Source organism: Antechinus flavipes, chromosome 1 (genome assembly GCF_016432865.1).
Source record: "Antechinus flavipes isolate AdamAnt ecotype Samford, QLD, Australia chromosome 1, AdamAnt_v2, whole genome shotgun sequence".
Lineage (NCBI taxonomy): Eukaryota > Metazoa > Chordata > Mammalia > Dasyuromorphia > Dasyuridae > Antechinus > Antechinus flavipes.
Window position 1 is genome coordinate 137,086,679 of NC_067398.1, and position 16,726 is coordinate 137,103,404.

Below are 16,726 nucleotides of genomic sequence, written 5' to 3' on the forward strand. Positions count from 1 at the left end.
AAAGGTAGCTTAGAAATCATCTGGTTCTTCATGTTAAGGATTCAGCAGGGTCCACTTCTCTACTTTAAATGAGATTACAGGCAGTCTAATTTCATATTTACATATGTATGTGTGTGTGTTATATATAAGTGCATAGTACTATAAATTTACATATATGTATATACATGTATATAGTACTTTGCAAAGGATTAGAAAAATGTAAACTATTAATTTACTAACACTAACCCATTATTTTGTTCATTGTCTGATCTCCCTTCTTTCTTTTTAGATCAAAGATTCTTAATCTATTTTGTGGCATAGACCCCTTTGATAATCTGTTGATCCCTTATGGATCTAATAAAAATGTTCTTTAAATAATCGAAGAAGCTGCTAAACTCTAGTAAGAGATTAAATGGAAATTATATGTATATGTATGTATACCATTTTCCCAGAATACTGGTTAATCAATGTGAATAGGAACGAGAGCTCAGTACTTGCATTCCTTGTTAAAAACAAAAACAAACAAAACACCTTTTGCATGTAATTCTATTTTAATTTACATTTAAGGTGTTTTCCAAAGCATATTTTAACCAGATAGTTAAACGCAACAATAAAAAAGTTCCTTTCCACCCAGTAACGATCCACGGGAAAGCTCTTTCCCCTTTCTCGGACCCGGTGACGCGCTGCAGGAATCAAACAGCAGGGGGCAGCGGTGGCCCGGGAACCGTTGTGCCGCCGCCGCCGCCGCCGCCGCTGCGGCTGCCTCCTCTTGAGCGAGCCGAGCGAACGCAGCAGAGGAGCGACTCTGCGATCGCTTGCTCTCCCCTGGCCCCGCTCCTCTCGGTCGTGGATTAGCAAAGCTGGGGACGTGGGAGGCTGTGGCGCCCCCGCCCCCAAAGCCCGCGGCGGCGGCGGAGAAGCGGGCACTAAGCGCTGTTGCTGTTGCTGCCGCCGCCGTCGCTGTGAGGGAAGCCTGAGGGAAGCGGGCATAGCGACCTAAGCGCAGCCGAGTCCCGGGACGAGACGGGACGGGCGGCGCAAGGCGGGCGCCGCGGAGCCTGCCTCTCACGCGCCGGGAATAGCCGAGGGACCGGCTGAGGACCCTGTGTGGGCGGGCGGGTCGAGGGCGCCGGGGCCATGGCGCTGCGCGCCCGGGCACTGTACGACTTCAGGTCGGAGAACCCGGGCGAGATCTCCCTGCGCGAGCACGAGGTGCTGAGCCTATGTAGCGAGCAGGACATCGAGGGCTGGCTGGAGGGGGTCAATAGTCGCGGCGATCGCGGTCTCTTCCCGGCCTCCTACGTGCAGGTGATCCGCGCCCCGGACCCCCTGAGCGCGCCCAGCGGCGACAGCCACGGCCCGGCGGCCCGCTACGCCAACGTGCCGCCGGGCGGCTTCGAGCCGCTACCCCCGGCCGCTGCCACCGTGTCCTCGGCCGCGCCGCTGGGGCTGTCGCTGGCGAGCTCCTTCAAGCCGCTGCCCTCCGACAACTTCCAGCCTGTGCAGCAGCCGCCCCCCGCCGCAGCGGGCTACCCGTACGGCGCGGGGAGCGGGGCCCTGCAGCCCTCGGCGGCGCAGCCGCTGTACGGCGGAGGCTACCAGCCCAGCCAAGGCAGCGACGATGACTGGGACGACGAATGGGACGACAGCTCCACCGTGGCCGATGAGCCCGGGGCGCTGGGCAGCGGCTCTTACCCGGACTACGACGGCTCCTCCTCGGGGGGCGGCGGCTGCGCGCCCGGGCGCTACCGCCTGTCCACGCGCTCCGATCTGTCCCTGGGGTCCCGGGGCGGCTCAGCCCACGCGCACCCCCAGCACCCGCCCCCACAGTCGGGAGCCAAGAGCTCGGCCACCGTGAGCCGCAACCTGAACCGCTTCTCCACCTTCGTCAAATCGGGGGGCGAGGCCTTCGTGCTGGGGGAGGCGTCGGGCTTCGTGAAGGACGGGGATAAGCTGTGCGTGGTGCTGGGCCCCTACGGCCCCGAGTGGCAGGAGAACCCCTATCCGTTCCAGTGCACCATCGACGACCCCACCAAGCAGACCAAATTCAAAGGCATGAAGAGCTACATCTCGTACAAGTTGGTGCCCACTCACACCCAGGTGCCGGTGCACCGGCGTTATAAGCACTTCGACTGGCTCTATGCTCGCCTGGCCGAGAAGTTCCCAGTCATCTCGGTGCCCCACCTGCCCGAGAAGCAGGCCACTGGCCGTTTCGAGGAGGACTTTATTTCCAAGCGCAGGAAAGGACTCATCTGGTGGATGAACCACATGGCCAGTCACCCGGTGCTGGCCCAGTGCGACGTCTTCCAGCACTTTCTGACCTGCAGCAGCAGCACAGATGAAAAGGCCTGGAAGCAGGGCAAGAGGAAAGCCGAGAAGGACGAGATGGTGGGAGCGAACTTTTTTTTGACCCTGAGCACCCCTTCGGCCGCAGCCTTGGACTTGCAAGAAGTGGAGAGTAAAATCGACGGTTTCAAGAGTTTCACCAAGAAGATGGATGACAGTGCCCTGCAGCTCAACCATACGGCCAATGAATTTGCTAGGAAGCAAGTGACTGGCTTCAAGAAGGAATATCAGAAAGTGGGACAGTCCTTCCGAGGACTTAGCCAAGCTTTTGAACTGGACCAACAGGCCTTTTCCGTTGGCCTGAACCAGGCCATTGCCTTCACCGGAGATGCCTACGATGCCATTGGAGAGCTCTTTGCTGAGCAGCCCCGGCAGGACCTGGACCCAGTGATGGATTTGTTAGCGCTCTATCAGGGACATCTGGCCAACTTTCCAGACATCATTCATGTTCAGAAAGGTAGAGTACTATTCTTTTGTCACAAAATGTGTATTTTTCCAGGTTGAATGCTTGCTGAGTGATTCTTTTTAGTGATTTTGGAGGAATTGCTTGAAAATGGATCTCTACCAGGTCAGGAAGCAGATGCAGGAGTTTGTTCCCTTCATTGTCTAGTAAATTAGTTGCTCAGTACTTTAGGGTGACCACCTTTTGTTATTGTTAGGCAATGCTCGTTATGCAGATGCATCAAGACATCATAAATGGTATACTTGGACTGGAAACCAAAAAACCTCGAGTTAGCAATCCTACCTCTGACATTCTGACTGTGGGACAAGTCATTAATCTCTGCATCTGTAGAGTAATCTCTGGAGTCCCTGACTCAAAGTTGCAGAAACTTTAACAAACTAAGTTTTGTTTAGCAGAAATTTTAGGTAGCTTCAGAAAAAGTAGCTTAGTGCCTTTTTGTCAAAAAAGTGAAAATTCAGTTCAGTTCACCATTTATTAAGAAGTATAGTAGAGTGTTTTTGAAATTAGAGGATCTGGGTTCAAACCTAGCTCTACTACTTAACCTATGTGACTTTGGGCAGGTCACTTAACCTCAGTCCTCATCTCTAAAGTGAGAGGATTGGACTGATTGGAGGGTCTTTTTCAGTCCTAAATCTGCTTACTCTGCCAAGAACTGGGAAGTGCAAAGATGGAAAAACAACACAGTTCCTGCTCTCAAGAAGCTTATAGTTTAACGAAAAAGTTAAAGACAAGGGAGTTGGATCCCTCCACCCTATCCCACCCTCATCCCCAAATATACAAAACTGAGAAGACCGATCACTTTCAGTAAGAGGGATATGGGAAGATTTCCTGGAGGAGATAGTGGTACTTACCATAGGTTTTGGAGCAGCTAGGTGGCCCAGAGGAGCCTTTTACTTGGAATCAGAAAGACTCATTTTCATGAATTCAAACCTGCCTCAGACACTATGACCCCAGACAGGTCACTTAATTCTGTTTCATTTGTAAAATGAGCTAAAGAAGGTACTGGCAAACCAATACCTTTGTCAAGAAAACCCCTGAAAAACGGCAAAAAAATAGGCTTTTTGTATAAAGAGGTGAAGATTTCTATTTTCTTTTTAAATTTCATATTATTTCTAAGATTTTCTTTAAATTTTTAAGTTTAAAATTTTCTCCCTTGTTCCCCTCCCACATCCTTTGAGAAAAATGTAATATCAATTATACATGTATAATTGAGCACAACATATTTCCATATTAACTGTGTTGCAAAAGAGAAAGCAATAAAAAAGAAAGAAAATGAAAAAAAAATTGCTTTAGTCTGCACCCAGACTCCCATCAATTCATTTTCTAAAGGTAGATAATTTTTATCATAAGTCATTCAGGATTGTCCTTGATTATTGTATTGCTGCAAAGAGCTGTGATTCAAGTGATTTTCTTACTGTTTTGCTGTACTATGTACAATGTTCTCCTAGTTCTGCTCACTTGAATCAGTTCATATAAGTCTTCCCAAGATTTTTTGAACTCATCTCCCTCTTTTCCTAAACCACAGAATTCCATCACATTCATAATACAACATTTTCAGTCTAATTTCCAATTAATGGTTAGCCAGAAGAAGAGATTTAGAAAGAGAGTACATCTAATCTTGGAGACAAAGGGCAATATAATTGGAATAAGTAGAATTCAGAACAAGATGCAGAACAGCTAATAATGTTTTGGGTGGGAGCAGATTGAAGTAAGATTAGAAAGATAGGTTGAAATTAGACTAAGGAGTAAAATTTGATTTTGAATCATGGGATCATCAGTTTATACTTGTAGAACTTTACAGCTATCTCAATAACATTCAATCAGTAAACATTTACTAAGCACCTACTTAGTGCCAGACAAAATACAGAGCACTGAGGATACAAAAGGAAGGAAAAGACTATCCCTCACCTTAACAGTTCATGAACTAAGTAAACATAATTTGTATTAAATTGTATTCAGGAAAATGAGGTACAAATTGAAGTCTAAACTGATATCATAGAAAGAACCTTAAGTTCAGTCCCCTGCCTAAAGCAGAATTTTTCTACATTTCTAACAGATCTAGCTTCTGTTTGAATATCTTTCGATGACAAGGAGCTCACTTGATAGCTAATTGAATTTTTGGCCCCATAATAACAATAAGTTTTTTCTACCAGATACAACCATGATCAGTTGAAGACAGCATGGTGCAGTGGAAAGGGCATTAGGCTTGGATACTGGCTCTGCCAGTACCTTTAAAAACTTAGGCAAATCACTTAATTTCTCTGTACCTATTACTGTTATTTCATCTATGTGATTGAAGTAGATGAGTGAATGAAAAAATGTTTATTGTTTACACTGCACAAAGCACTTTTCTAAGTACTGGGGATACAAAAAAAAAGTAAGGCAGTTTGTGTTCTCAAGCAGCTCTAGCACTCTGATATGGGGAAACTACATGAACTTTTAACTGCAAGTCAGATGGAAAAGCCTGGTATGCAGTAGCAAAGCATATGATAATCCATCACCTTTAGAATCCTTTTCATTAATAAAGTCTTATGTTGAGCCAGTTGATGATGCCAAGAACTTTTGGTACTGAAACCTTTTTTTTTTTTTTTTTTTTTCTGAGTCTTTGAAGCTGTGGCTATTATGTTGGTGTACCTTCTGAGGTAGGTACTGATCATACCTCTACAAGATTTGCCTCCTTAATGATGTCAGAGGTTAGACTTGTAAGCAGGTCTGTTGCTATGGGGACAGGTAGGATGCTTAAATAGTGGCAAGCTCTTGTTCCTTGGGATCCTTAAATTTACCTGTTCAGTGTTGGCAGTTAAGTCAGCACTTGGAATTGATGGTGGTGGTGAGGATGGCTGGCTTCTTCCTTAGAGGGATTAATAACTTCCTTGGATGATGATTGGGTGGTAGAGCAGAGCCAGTTGTTTGTGGAGCATGGATGTTACAGGGCTCTTGAACTTACCTAATGACTATGGATGTCAGCTAAGGTCCCTTCCAGCTTTAGATCTATGATCCTATTCCCTCTGTCTTGTTATTCTCCCAGGCTAACCATTCCCATTCATGTAACATTGTCGTCAGTTCTGTAAAACTTCTGGATTTACTTTAGTTTTCTGTGTTTAAAATATGGTATTTAGGCTTAAAAACTGTACTTCAGATGTGGCCTGATCAGTGGAACCAAATTGGAATTGAGTATTTAATCTGAAAACTGGAGAACCTTGACTTCAGAGGCATATATATATTCTCTTGTTCTGGTCATTACATTTCTTGTTAATGAAGTTCCATTAGTGTCAGCTTTTTTTTCCCCCAAGTTTTAGTGTTCATTGAACTTTAACATAAGCTAAAACTCCTAGAACTTTTTTATATTAATTCCTTTTCAACCTTTCACTCTGATCCTGTATTTGTGTAAAATTTTATTTGTTTTTGGGTTTTTACTTGTTTTAAACTTATTTGGACTTCACATTTGTCCTTTAAATTATTGCCTTGTTAGTTTCAGGCTTTGTGTCTCAGTGCGTTGATCTTTTTAGTTCTTGATTTTCTTATCCATTTTATTGCTCTTATTTCCAACTTTCTGCCTGTAGCCAAGTCATTGATAAAAGGCAGAGGACCAAGCTAGATAGTCTTGTATTAATGTAATAGAAAGCAGCACATTTAAGAGTCAAGAGGACTAGGTTTTGATAACCAGCTTTGCTGGTCTCTAATGCCCTTTCCACTGCACTGGACTCACCAGTGATGTCCTTAGCAAGTCACTTCATCTTTATTAGCTTCAGATTAACTCATTTCTTAAATAGATGAGATTGGAAATCTAAAATCTTTTCTTACTTTGTTTTATGGTCCTGTTTTAAAACTGCTTTTGTATATTGCTAGAACTTAAATAAATTATCCACACTCATTCTCAAATACAGTATTGAAATTGAAATAATGTCATTAGTAGTATCAAACTCAAATGGAAGTGAATCCCTGCAGGCCATATATTGACTTATTAGAAAAATCACAAACTGACACACTTTATTGTATTTTTGTTTATTTTATTGAACATTTCCCACTTGCATTTTAATCTGGTTTTGCCCAGTGAGGAGGGCTGAGTATCTGACATCTGTATTCCATATCATTGTCCAGATAATAGTTAGCTAATAGTTAGGCATTATGCTAAGTGCATTTATAAGTATTTCATTAGACTCTTACAATATCAGTGGGATGTTCATGTATTCTCATTTTCACAGTTGACAAAATTGAGACAAAAATATATGTGAATTGCCCATGGTCACACAGCAAGTAAGTGAGGCTGTAAAATTTAATATTTAAAATAGTACTGTCACAGCAATGTGGAGATATGGAATATTATTTTTATTAGAAGCAGCATATTTATGAGAGATAGCAAGGTGGTATGGAAAGAACCCTGGAGTTGGCTTTAAAAAATGTGGTTTCAAGGTCAGGCCGGACACCTGCAAGCCACATGTTGGGAAACAAATTTCTTAAACTCTTGCAGCTCAATGTCTTTAGCTGCATTTGGGGAGGATAAAAATGCATTATGTCACAAGGTTGTTATGGGGAAAGTATTGATTATTGCTGTCAAGCAGAGCCAGTGATTATAAAATCTCTACAAGCTCTCAGTCAGTGAACATTTATGAAGTGCTTACAGTGTGCCAAATGGGTGCTAAACACTAGAAACTTAAAAGAAAGGCAAAAGACAATCCCTTCTCTGAGGGATTTCACTGTTTAACTGCAGGGAGGAGGGAGGAGGGGGAGAACATGCAAATAACTGGTACAAAAAAAAAAAAAAGAGAGAGACTAAGTGTAAATTAATGTGAGAGAGGAAGGTTCTAAGGTGGAAAGGGCTATGAGCATTCTGCAGAAGGGGATACTGGAGGTGAATGTAGAAAAAAGCCAAGGAAACAAAAGTTTTAATTTTTCCTCACTGTAGCAGCTAAGATACAGTATTGTCCCTAAATTCTGTGTCTCATTTTCTTCTTTTCAGATTTGGTAGGTTTGGAATTTGCAGCCTAAAGCTATGCTTTTGGAATACTAGGCCATTAACATTGTTTTCCAGGAATTCTGATGGACTGCTTTTCATAGACTTGGATAAAACTTTTCAGAAATACTCAAAATTTTGATAGTAAAAAGAAGTTCCATTTTCCCCCACCCCCACCCAGATTCAAAGGTTATTCTTGGAATGAGACCTTTGAAAGAAAGTCAGATCACTTCAAAGGCCTTAACTTTTTATGAAAAAAAACTAAACAAACTTGATGCAAATTAAATAATCCTTTTGTGTTTAAAATTCTCTGTTGGAATATAATTATTTTAGTAACCTCTCAAGGTTTATGAAGAGGGAGGGGAAAATTAGTTACTTATCTCTAATTACATTATCAGAGATGTTTATTCCTTTTAGATTTTTCTTTGGATTGGGGAAGTTCTTAACCTCTTTCAACTTAAAAAAATATTAAAAAAAAAACTATTTAAATGTAATTGATTTCTTTTATAATTCTATGTACTTTATTTTACAAATTAAAAATCATTATTCTTAGAAAAGGTTTGTAAGCTTCTCCAAAGAAATTGATAACCCAAAAGTTATGAAAACCATTGCCTTAAGGAAGAGAAAGCATTGTTAGATCATAGGTCCTGGACTTTATCCCAAAAATCAGGATAAGAAGCTTCCTCTACTGCTAAAAAAATTAACTTTAGAGATTATCTAATCCAACTCCAGCATTTTATATATTAGGAAACTGAGGCTTAGAGAGAAGAAATGATTTGGCCAAGACTGCTTTCCACTGCTTTCACATTCTTTTTCAGCAAATTTGTTTTTTTCTTAACTTAACCCTCCACATAGTTTTCTGATTATATAACTTTTCCTAGCCTTTAGATAAGACATTGGGGAAATGAAATAGGCATAGATCTTCCTTAAAGGGTTTTTTTAAGGCACTTCATCAAATGGATAATTTTGTAAAGTGGCCCCAGCATCAGAATTTAGACAATATAAACTAGCACTTAAGAATTTATGGCTAGTGATAGATGCATTAAAGATTGAGGATAAAAAAATGCAAATAAATACTATTCTGTCCAGTAGACTCATACTTCACAGTTTACATATACTAAAGTTGTTGCATAGATTTAGTTTTCACTTTTGGCATTAGAAATGGAAAACCATCTGCCAGATCAGAATTTCAATTTTTTTTTTTTTAATCAGGTAATATTTCTTTCCCATGTGAGCCTATCTGGGTTAATGCATTAGAATGAAGGAGGAAAGTAGTTTGTCCTAGTTTTTAGGACATCATAGTGGGGACTCAGTTTTTCTTTATATCTTGTATATATCTATTTATTTACATATCTTTCTCTTGGAATGTGACTTTCTTAGAATCAAGGACTAATTTTTTTTGTCCTTCTTTGCATTCCCAGAACTTAGCAAAATTCTTAGCCTGTAGTAAATGCCTACTAGGTGCTTGTTAACGATTTATTCACTTTGAATAAACAGGGAATCTCTTTTAAATTATTAGTACCTTAATATTAGACTATTAACTGACTCTTACCTGTAGTACCGACTTGTTTTGGGTGCTTCATAGTTTTTTCTTTTGTAAAGGGATATTGCATATTTTACACTCTTATATTAATTAGTTTTTATATTGTCCTTCATTATCAAAAGAGGATCATGACATCAGGGAGATGATGCCATGACATGCAAGTGAAGTAAAGCAGGCTCTTCAAAGTCAACAACTCACTTTCTCCTTCAGGGCCATTTGGTGCTATGGCAAGAAATAGATCAGGATGGATGAAATTGGCCTGGGATACAGTGGGGTTAACTTTTATAATGTTGTGCTAGAGATACAAGACTAACAGTGAACTTAATAAAGTATGTTGTCAGATGTTTAATACAGGTAATTTTGTTTCATGAGATGTGGTTTGATTTTCAATGTATGTAAGTCTGGTTAATAGTAAAGCTGTTTTATAAAGGGATCTTCAAGGTTTTATGCTTATTTGGGGAGAATTGTTGAAGGAAGGGATAATCTCTAAATAAGAATATGAAAATATTATTTGTGGAATAATGAATATGTAACAGGTTGCTGTAGAAAACCAGATTATGTTCAAAAACTGAATGCAAATATCAATCTTTCCAGGAAAGAATATGAAGTTATATGAAGTAATATCAAGGTTTGGACCACGAGCAGAATTAAATTGCATTCTCCTTCAGAGCAAGGCTTACTGCTTTTTCTCTGTATTTCTTGCTTCATTTTTATCTCTATGGTGTCTTCATAGGAGTCCTTAATATTTTTTGCATGAATGCAGGCTTCCTTAGTACATGAGTAAGGAAACTTTTTTTTTTCTTTTACTACAATTATAGAGAGATCATTTCTTTCTAAGCTAATTTTTCAGCCTCTGCTAGATCTGGTCCAGTCTTTCTTATGAAGTCCTACAACTAAAAATGGCCAGTACCTTAGAAATGGTCATATTTAAAATGTTAGCAGGTTGTGTGGGGTGTTTGTATAATACTCACCTATTTCCTCCAAGGGTGGAAATGTAATTGAAAGCCTTGTAATTGAAAAGCTTATGGTATTCTGCGAATTGTGCTAAGCCTTGGGAATACAAAAAGAGGCAAAAGGACAGTCCCTGCCCTCAAGGAGCTCACTATCTAATATGGAAGACAGAATGCAAACAAATATTTGCAAAGCAGGCTATGTACAGGATAAATAGGAAGGCAATGGAATTCAGTGGGGTTGCAGATGGCTTCCTATAGATTTTGCTTGGAACTTAAAGGAGACCATGGAAAACAGTTAGTTGAAACAGAGATCTTTCCAGGCAGAGGAATAACCAGAAAAAATGCCCAGAACTGAGAGATGGAACAACAAGGCCAGTGTCAGTAGATCAAAGACTATGTGTTGGGAAGTAAGGTATAAAAAATTGGAAATGGAGGATGGGACTTGGTTATGAATGCTGCTAAAAAGACATTTTGTATTTGTATCTGGAGGTTATAGGGAGCCACTGAAGTTTATTGAGTAGGGTTATAACATGTCCAATCTGTGTTTAAGAAAATCACTTTAGTGGCTGAATGCGAGTTGGATAGGAGTGGGTAGAAATTTGGGGCAGGCAGATGCATCAGCAGGCTGTTGCAGTAATCAAGGCATGAGGTGATGAGAGCCTGCACTAGACTGGTGGCAGTGTGAGAAGAGAGAAAGGGGATGCATTTGAGAAATGTTGCAAAGATGAAATCAGCAGGCCTTGGCAACAGCTTGGATATGGGAAATGAGAGAGAGTAAGGAATCCAGGATGACTTCTGGCTTTGAGCCGGAGTGACTAGGAGGATAGTGCTGCCCACTACAGTAATACGGAAGGTAGGGGCTGGGAGAAATGGAGGGGGAAAGATCCTGAATTGTTTTTTTGAAATGCTGAATTTAATATGCCCAGTGGACTCCAGTTGGGGATGTCTGAAAAATAGTCAGAGATGCAAGATGAGAGGAGATTTGGGTAAGAAAAGTAGATTTGAAAATTATTAGCATAAAGATGCTAATTAAATTGATCTATCATGGGAGCTAATGAGATCACCAGTTGAAGTAATTGAGAGGGACAAGAGAAGGAGGCCCAGAACAAAATCCTAAGGTTATGATTTAGATGACTATCCAGCAAAGGAAACAGATGGAAAGAAAATCAGTAAAGAATGGTAACCTAAAAACCTATAGAAAAGAAAATCAAGGAAAGAGTGATCAGCAGTGTCAATGAGAGGTTGAGGAGAAAATGAGAATTGAGAAAAGGCCATTCAGCGATTTTTGGCAATTGTAAGACCATTACTGACTTTGGAGAGGGCAACTTTGGTGGATTGAAGAAACCAAATTGTAAGGATATAAGAGGAGAGAAAGTAGAGGCATCTATTGTAGTTGGCCTTTTCAGGGAGTTTAGCTGCAAAAAGGGGCAGGGATTAAGTGAAGGTTTTTTTAGAATAAGGGAGGACATGAATATGTAAGTAGGTAGGTAAGAGATGAGCCAGTAGAAAGGAAGAGATTGAAAAAAAAAGTTTTTAAAAGAGTTGGGGTGACAGAAGAGTTAGTCTGTTGAAGGGGATGTGTTAGAATGATATCATTTGAACAAATAGAGGGGTTGGTAATGAGGCTACTTTATCATGTGTAACTGGGGAGAAGAACGAGAAAGTGACAGATGTGATGGCACCTGAGTGATTGGAGATGAGGAAGGAGGAGATGATTAAGATGTCTGGTTTCCTTTATTTATCACTGAGACCTTTAAGCCTTTAAGGATTGGGATAGAGCCTGAAATTAGTTTCAGACCATGTCTTAAATTCATTGAGCAGGTGCAGTAAGTGTAGCTACCTGCTACATTTTGCTTGCTGTGAACCTTCCCAGACTAATGGAGCCAAATAAATTCCAGACTTGGATAGAAGAGCAAAATCTAAATCTAAATAAAGGAGCTCCCTTAGTTAAAGTCTGAAATTTAGATCTTTTTCATTTTTGGGTCTGACCTACTCAGAGTCATGTTCCCATAGGCAGTTTTGGGGAAATGGTGAAGATTTTGAAGTTGACTCTTTTAAAATACTTATCTAAAGGCAGAAAATGGTCTGGGAGCCTTAAGAATGAAAACTACAATATGGGAAGAATGTTTTTTTACTCTAGTGATCTCCAATCCACTCCAAAAGTGAGTTTTCAAATTCTGTGACTTTTTATGATGTGATATACTTGCTACTGCTGTCCTAGAAGTTTGTTTTATTATTCAATAGTTGTGATAATAAAGGTTTATTCAGCTTGGTATTTTATATTATTGAGGTTAGGATTTTGACAAATATTGGCCAACTGAAAGAACTCTTAGAATAAACCAGTTTCTTAGGTGGGGAGTGGGGTGTTTGAGTTTAGAATTGTTGTTTCTACTTCTGTGACATCCTTAATATCAGTTTCACAGGCTAAAAAATAATTCAAGAGTTATAATGACACTGATCAAGATATAGTTAGTTTTGGGATGGGTCTCTTTGAGTACTTTGGAATTTGTTTATCTTCTATATTGGAATATAACTTTTATCAAGTAAAGTCTTACTTTTTGAAAGGGGAGAGGTAAAAAGATTAGTTACTTCTGTCTCTAATTAGTTAGAGATAAAGATTTCTTTTTTATGCCTGAATGCATAATGAATATCTGTTCCTAGACCACTGTAACTTCTTTGGTCCTATAACCATCTTCTCTGGTGCTGTTTTTTCTTGGTTGTTTTTTCTGGCTTCCTTCTGCTTTCTTGGATTATTCCTTAATTTCATAAATACTGAAAGAATTTGTGATTTTTATATGAAGAAACTTTAGATCACAAGTTGCCCATGACTTCCTATGCCAGGATCTCTTCCAGAGTTCAGACTCAGGGCTTTCTAATTCCATGTTATCAGTAAGCACTCTATCCCATTCTGTTCTGCTGCCTCTACTTTTCTCTTATTCTTCTAGTTCAATAATTCTAATCATTTTGGTATTCAGGATAGGGGAAACCATCTCTAAATTTGTCTGCTTTTTTTTTTTTTTAAGCAGTAGCACCAACCAGCAATCTAACATTAATTTAACTCATTATTCATTTATGCAAAAATGTTCTCAGCCATGAAAAATGACTTTTTGACAATCATATTATTTATTGCCAAATGCAACAGTAAAAACTAAACAACTGAAAAAGTAAATTAGAAGATAGTTTGAATTAACTTCCAAATTCTAGCAAGAACCATAGGATTTTTATTTGAAAATGATCTTATTCATCTAATCCAAGATTCAGATTTTACAGATGAGAAAACTAAGACTCAGAAAGATGAACTAACTTGTTAAGTTTGCACAGTAAGCAACAGAACCTGGATTCAGACCTTGGTCCTTTGACTATGAAGCTAAAATCCAAACTCTTGAGATTTTGAGTACTTTGCCAAGATTCTCAAGGTAAATAAAATCCAGCTATATTTTAAAAATCTGCTTTAGATATTAGATTAGAGGATAATTTTTTAAATCATAGCTTTTTATTTTTTCCAAATACATGCAAAGATAATTTCCAGCGTTCACCTTTACAAAGCAATGTGTTCCCAAATTTTTCTCTTTCTCTCCCTCCTCCCCTAGATAGCAAGCAATCCAATATAGGTTAAACATTTAACGTACAGTTCTTCTAAATATATTTCCATATTCGTCACTGCACAAGAAAAATCAGATCAAAGAGAGAAAAAAAACCAGGAGAAAGAAAAATCTAAGCAAACAAATACACAACAACAAAAAGGTGAAAATACTTTGCTTTGATCCACAGTCTCCATAGTTCTGCTCTGTATATGGATGGCTCTTTCCAACCTAAAGGTAATTTTGGTAAGTGAACTGCCAATGTCATTTTTGCTCAAAAGCTTTCAATTGCTCTCAATTTCTAATAGCTTACTCAGTTGCTATTTTCTTAATAGCATTTTCCAAATCTCTCTCCATTCCCATGACTCTGTGCTCCTTTGGACAGCTCCATCATAACAATAATGGTAACTCGCATTTATGTTCTGCCCATCATGTAAAAGAACTATGTGTCCAGTGCTTTGCAAATATTATCATATTTGGTCCTGTCCCCAAGAGCCTTCTTCTCCAAGGTTACATCAGCGCAGGTACTCGCAATGCTGTACACTCTGAAGATAGGGCTTTGGGAACAGTGGCCTTGGGTTGCTCTCCAGGCACTTTTGTTCTGAGTGGCTGCTGAGGTGGGGGCACCTGACCGCTCCACTGCCAAACCTATTGCAAGGTCCAGAAGCAGTTCTGAAGGCTAATGAAGAGCCAGGGCTAGTACAGACTGCTGAGTGGGTAGTCTGTCAGGCATTTGGGAACCAGCTGGTGAGCATCCTTGTTTCCTCCAAAGGGGAGCACCATCTCTTTGGACAAAGGTCAGTCCCTGGGGACACAGTGTGGGCAGAGGGAAGCAGAAAGACCCGACTTGAAATGGGCCAAAGACACTATTAGTTGGGAAAGATCCTGGGCAAGTCACTACCCCTCTGTTTTCATCACTTTCCTTGTCTGTAAAATGAACTTCCTACTTCCCAGTGTTATGAGGCTCAAATGAGAAAATATATTTAAAGTGCTTAGCACAGTGACAGACACATAGTAATCTTTTTATAAATGTTAGCTAGTGTCATTATTATCAAATTAATTGAGAAACTTATTACTGGGTAGAATTCTACCTAAGTATCACATACTCCTTTCTCCCTGCATATAATTTTCTACTATTATCTGCCATATATTGTATTTATTTTGTAATTTAAATTATAAGCAAATGTTTACAAGAACCTTAAACATTTATAATTTATTTTTATATGATCTTTGTGATTTCTGTGTTGTATGCCTGTTTTCACGATTCTTCTGTCATCATTGCAGCAACAGAAGGGGGCTTCACAGGCTTGACGACTATTTTGTATTTTTTCTTTGTTTCATTGGTTACTGTGGCCAAAGAATTCATTACCAAGTGACTAGCATACTACTGATGAGCCTGTCCATTCTTAACTGAACTGTTCCTCAGTAAGCACATCCAGTCTATTGCTAGGACTATGTTTTGAAGCCTTTTCCACGTGGTACAACAGGCCTGAGTATATTATGCTTAATCAGCAGAGCCTTTGAAAACTCAAGGTCACGTTGATGCCCAGATGAAACACTGGAGTGTAGGACATGGTGAATGATAGTTACACTTCTTTTATAGTTAATTCACCAACTAATTGATGGCCTGTCCAGGCAGTTTATTATTTTTCAGAGTCAGAGATTAGCTGTCACCTTACAGCCAGCCTAGTAATCAGACAAGAAGTTTGCTTGTTTAGGAAAATAATTATTTTACTTCAGTACTCCAAGGATTTGTCATTCATTGGTGTGTCATTTCCTCTCCTGAGGCAGATTACATGTTTCTGTTGTTGAAAAATTCATCACCCTGTGGCCAAAGTCTCTAAACTTAGGCTGGTCCTTAGACAAAGGACACATAATACATCACCAGGGCTATGCTTGAAACCTTTCCAGCTCAATAGAAACTGCCAAGCTTGTGCTTCTCTGGTGTAGGCTTTAAGAGCTCAGTGACCTCCATGTCTCAGTGACATGTTGCAGTAGAAACCTAATGGAAGTTTGTTCTCCTTGTGTGCTTGACTTAGAAAACCATAAGTTTGCATCCTCTATGTTGTGCTGTTTGGTTATTTGGTTAAATTTCTCAGATACATTTTAATCTGGTACTTGCTGGGGAGTTTTGCAGGAAGCCTGTAACTGAAAGACTGAAAATTGACACCTAGGATATAAAGCAAAGAAATTGAATTTTGAGTCAGGACAACCTAGACTTGAATCTCTATTTGAAAATTTACTGCCTTTGTATGGTCCTTAGGCAAGTCACTCAGTATAGCTTAGCCTGAGGTAATTCTTTAAGACATATAGAAAGATCTCAATTTGAGTCACTGGAGGTAATAGAAATCCTAAGTCCTTGATATGTCAATCTGTAGATATAAATGTTGCTACTCATATTGAACAAAAATAATGTTTTAATTATTTCAAAACTGCTAAATTTAAAAATATTTAATAGTGAATATATGTATATGTATGTCTTCAAACAGTCATTATGTTAAGAGAAAGTATATGGTTATTTAGCTTTCTCATAGTCTCATAGTAAAGTAATATGTTGTTCAATTTGGAAATATAGTACATGGTGAAAATTGGTTTTTGGAAAGGAGAAAGAATAGTCTGTTCATTTGATAGTAAAAATAGATTTCTTTTAACAGGATTTGGTTATAATCTGGAAATTTTGATATTCACTTCAATAAATTTATTAATCATTTATTAAGGGCTAGATACTGGGAATATATAGATTGAATAATAACCTAGTCCCTAAGCTCAAGGAGAACTAACAATCTACTATCAAGGATAAATATAGTACAAGATAGGAACTTATTTGGAGAGGAAGAGAACATTTGCTTCTGATAGATAGCTGATAAGGCTTTTATGTAAGATAAGTTGAATCTTGGAGAAAGGAAA

The 16,726-nt window shown here is 39.4% G+C and overlaps 1 protein-coding gene across 1 annotated transcript in view; it reads left to right on the forward strand.

Annotated features, from left to right (window-relative positions):
• Positions 1 to 1,109: 1,109 nt before the first annotated feature.
• Positions 1,110 to 16,726, forward strand: part of SNX18 (sorting nexin 18) — a 39,196-nt gene continuing 23,579 nt past the window's right edge. Inside the window, exon 1 of the mRNA XM_051990713.1 lies at positions 1,110 to 2,782. Within this exon, the coding sequence (XP_051846673.1) occupies positions 1,117 to 2,782 (1,666 nt within the window). The 5' untranslated portion in view covers positions 1,110 to 1,116. The remainder of the gene's footprint in view (positions 2,783 to 16,726) is intronic.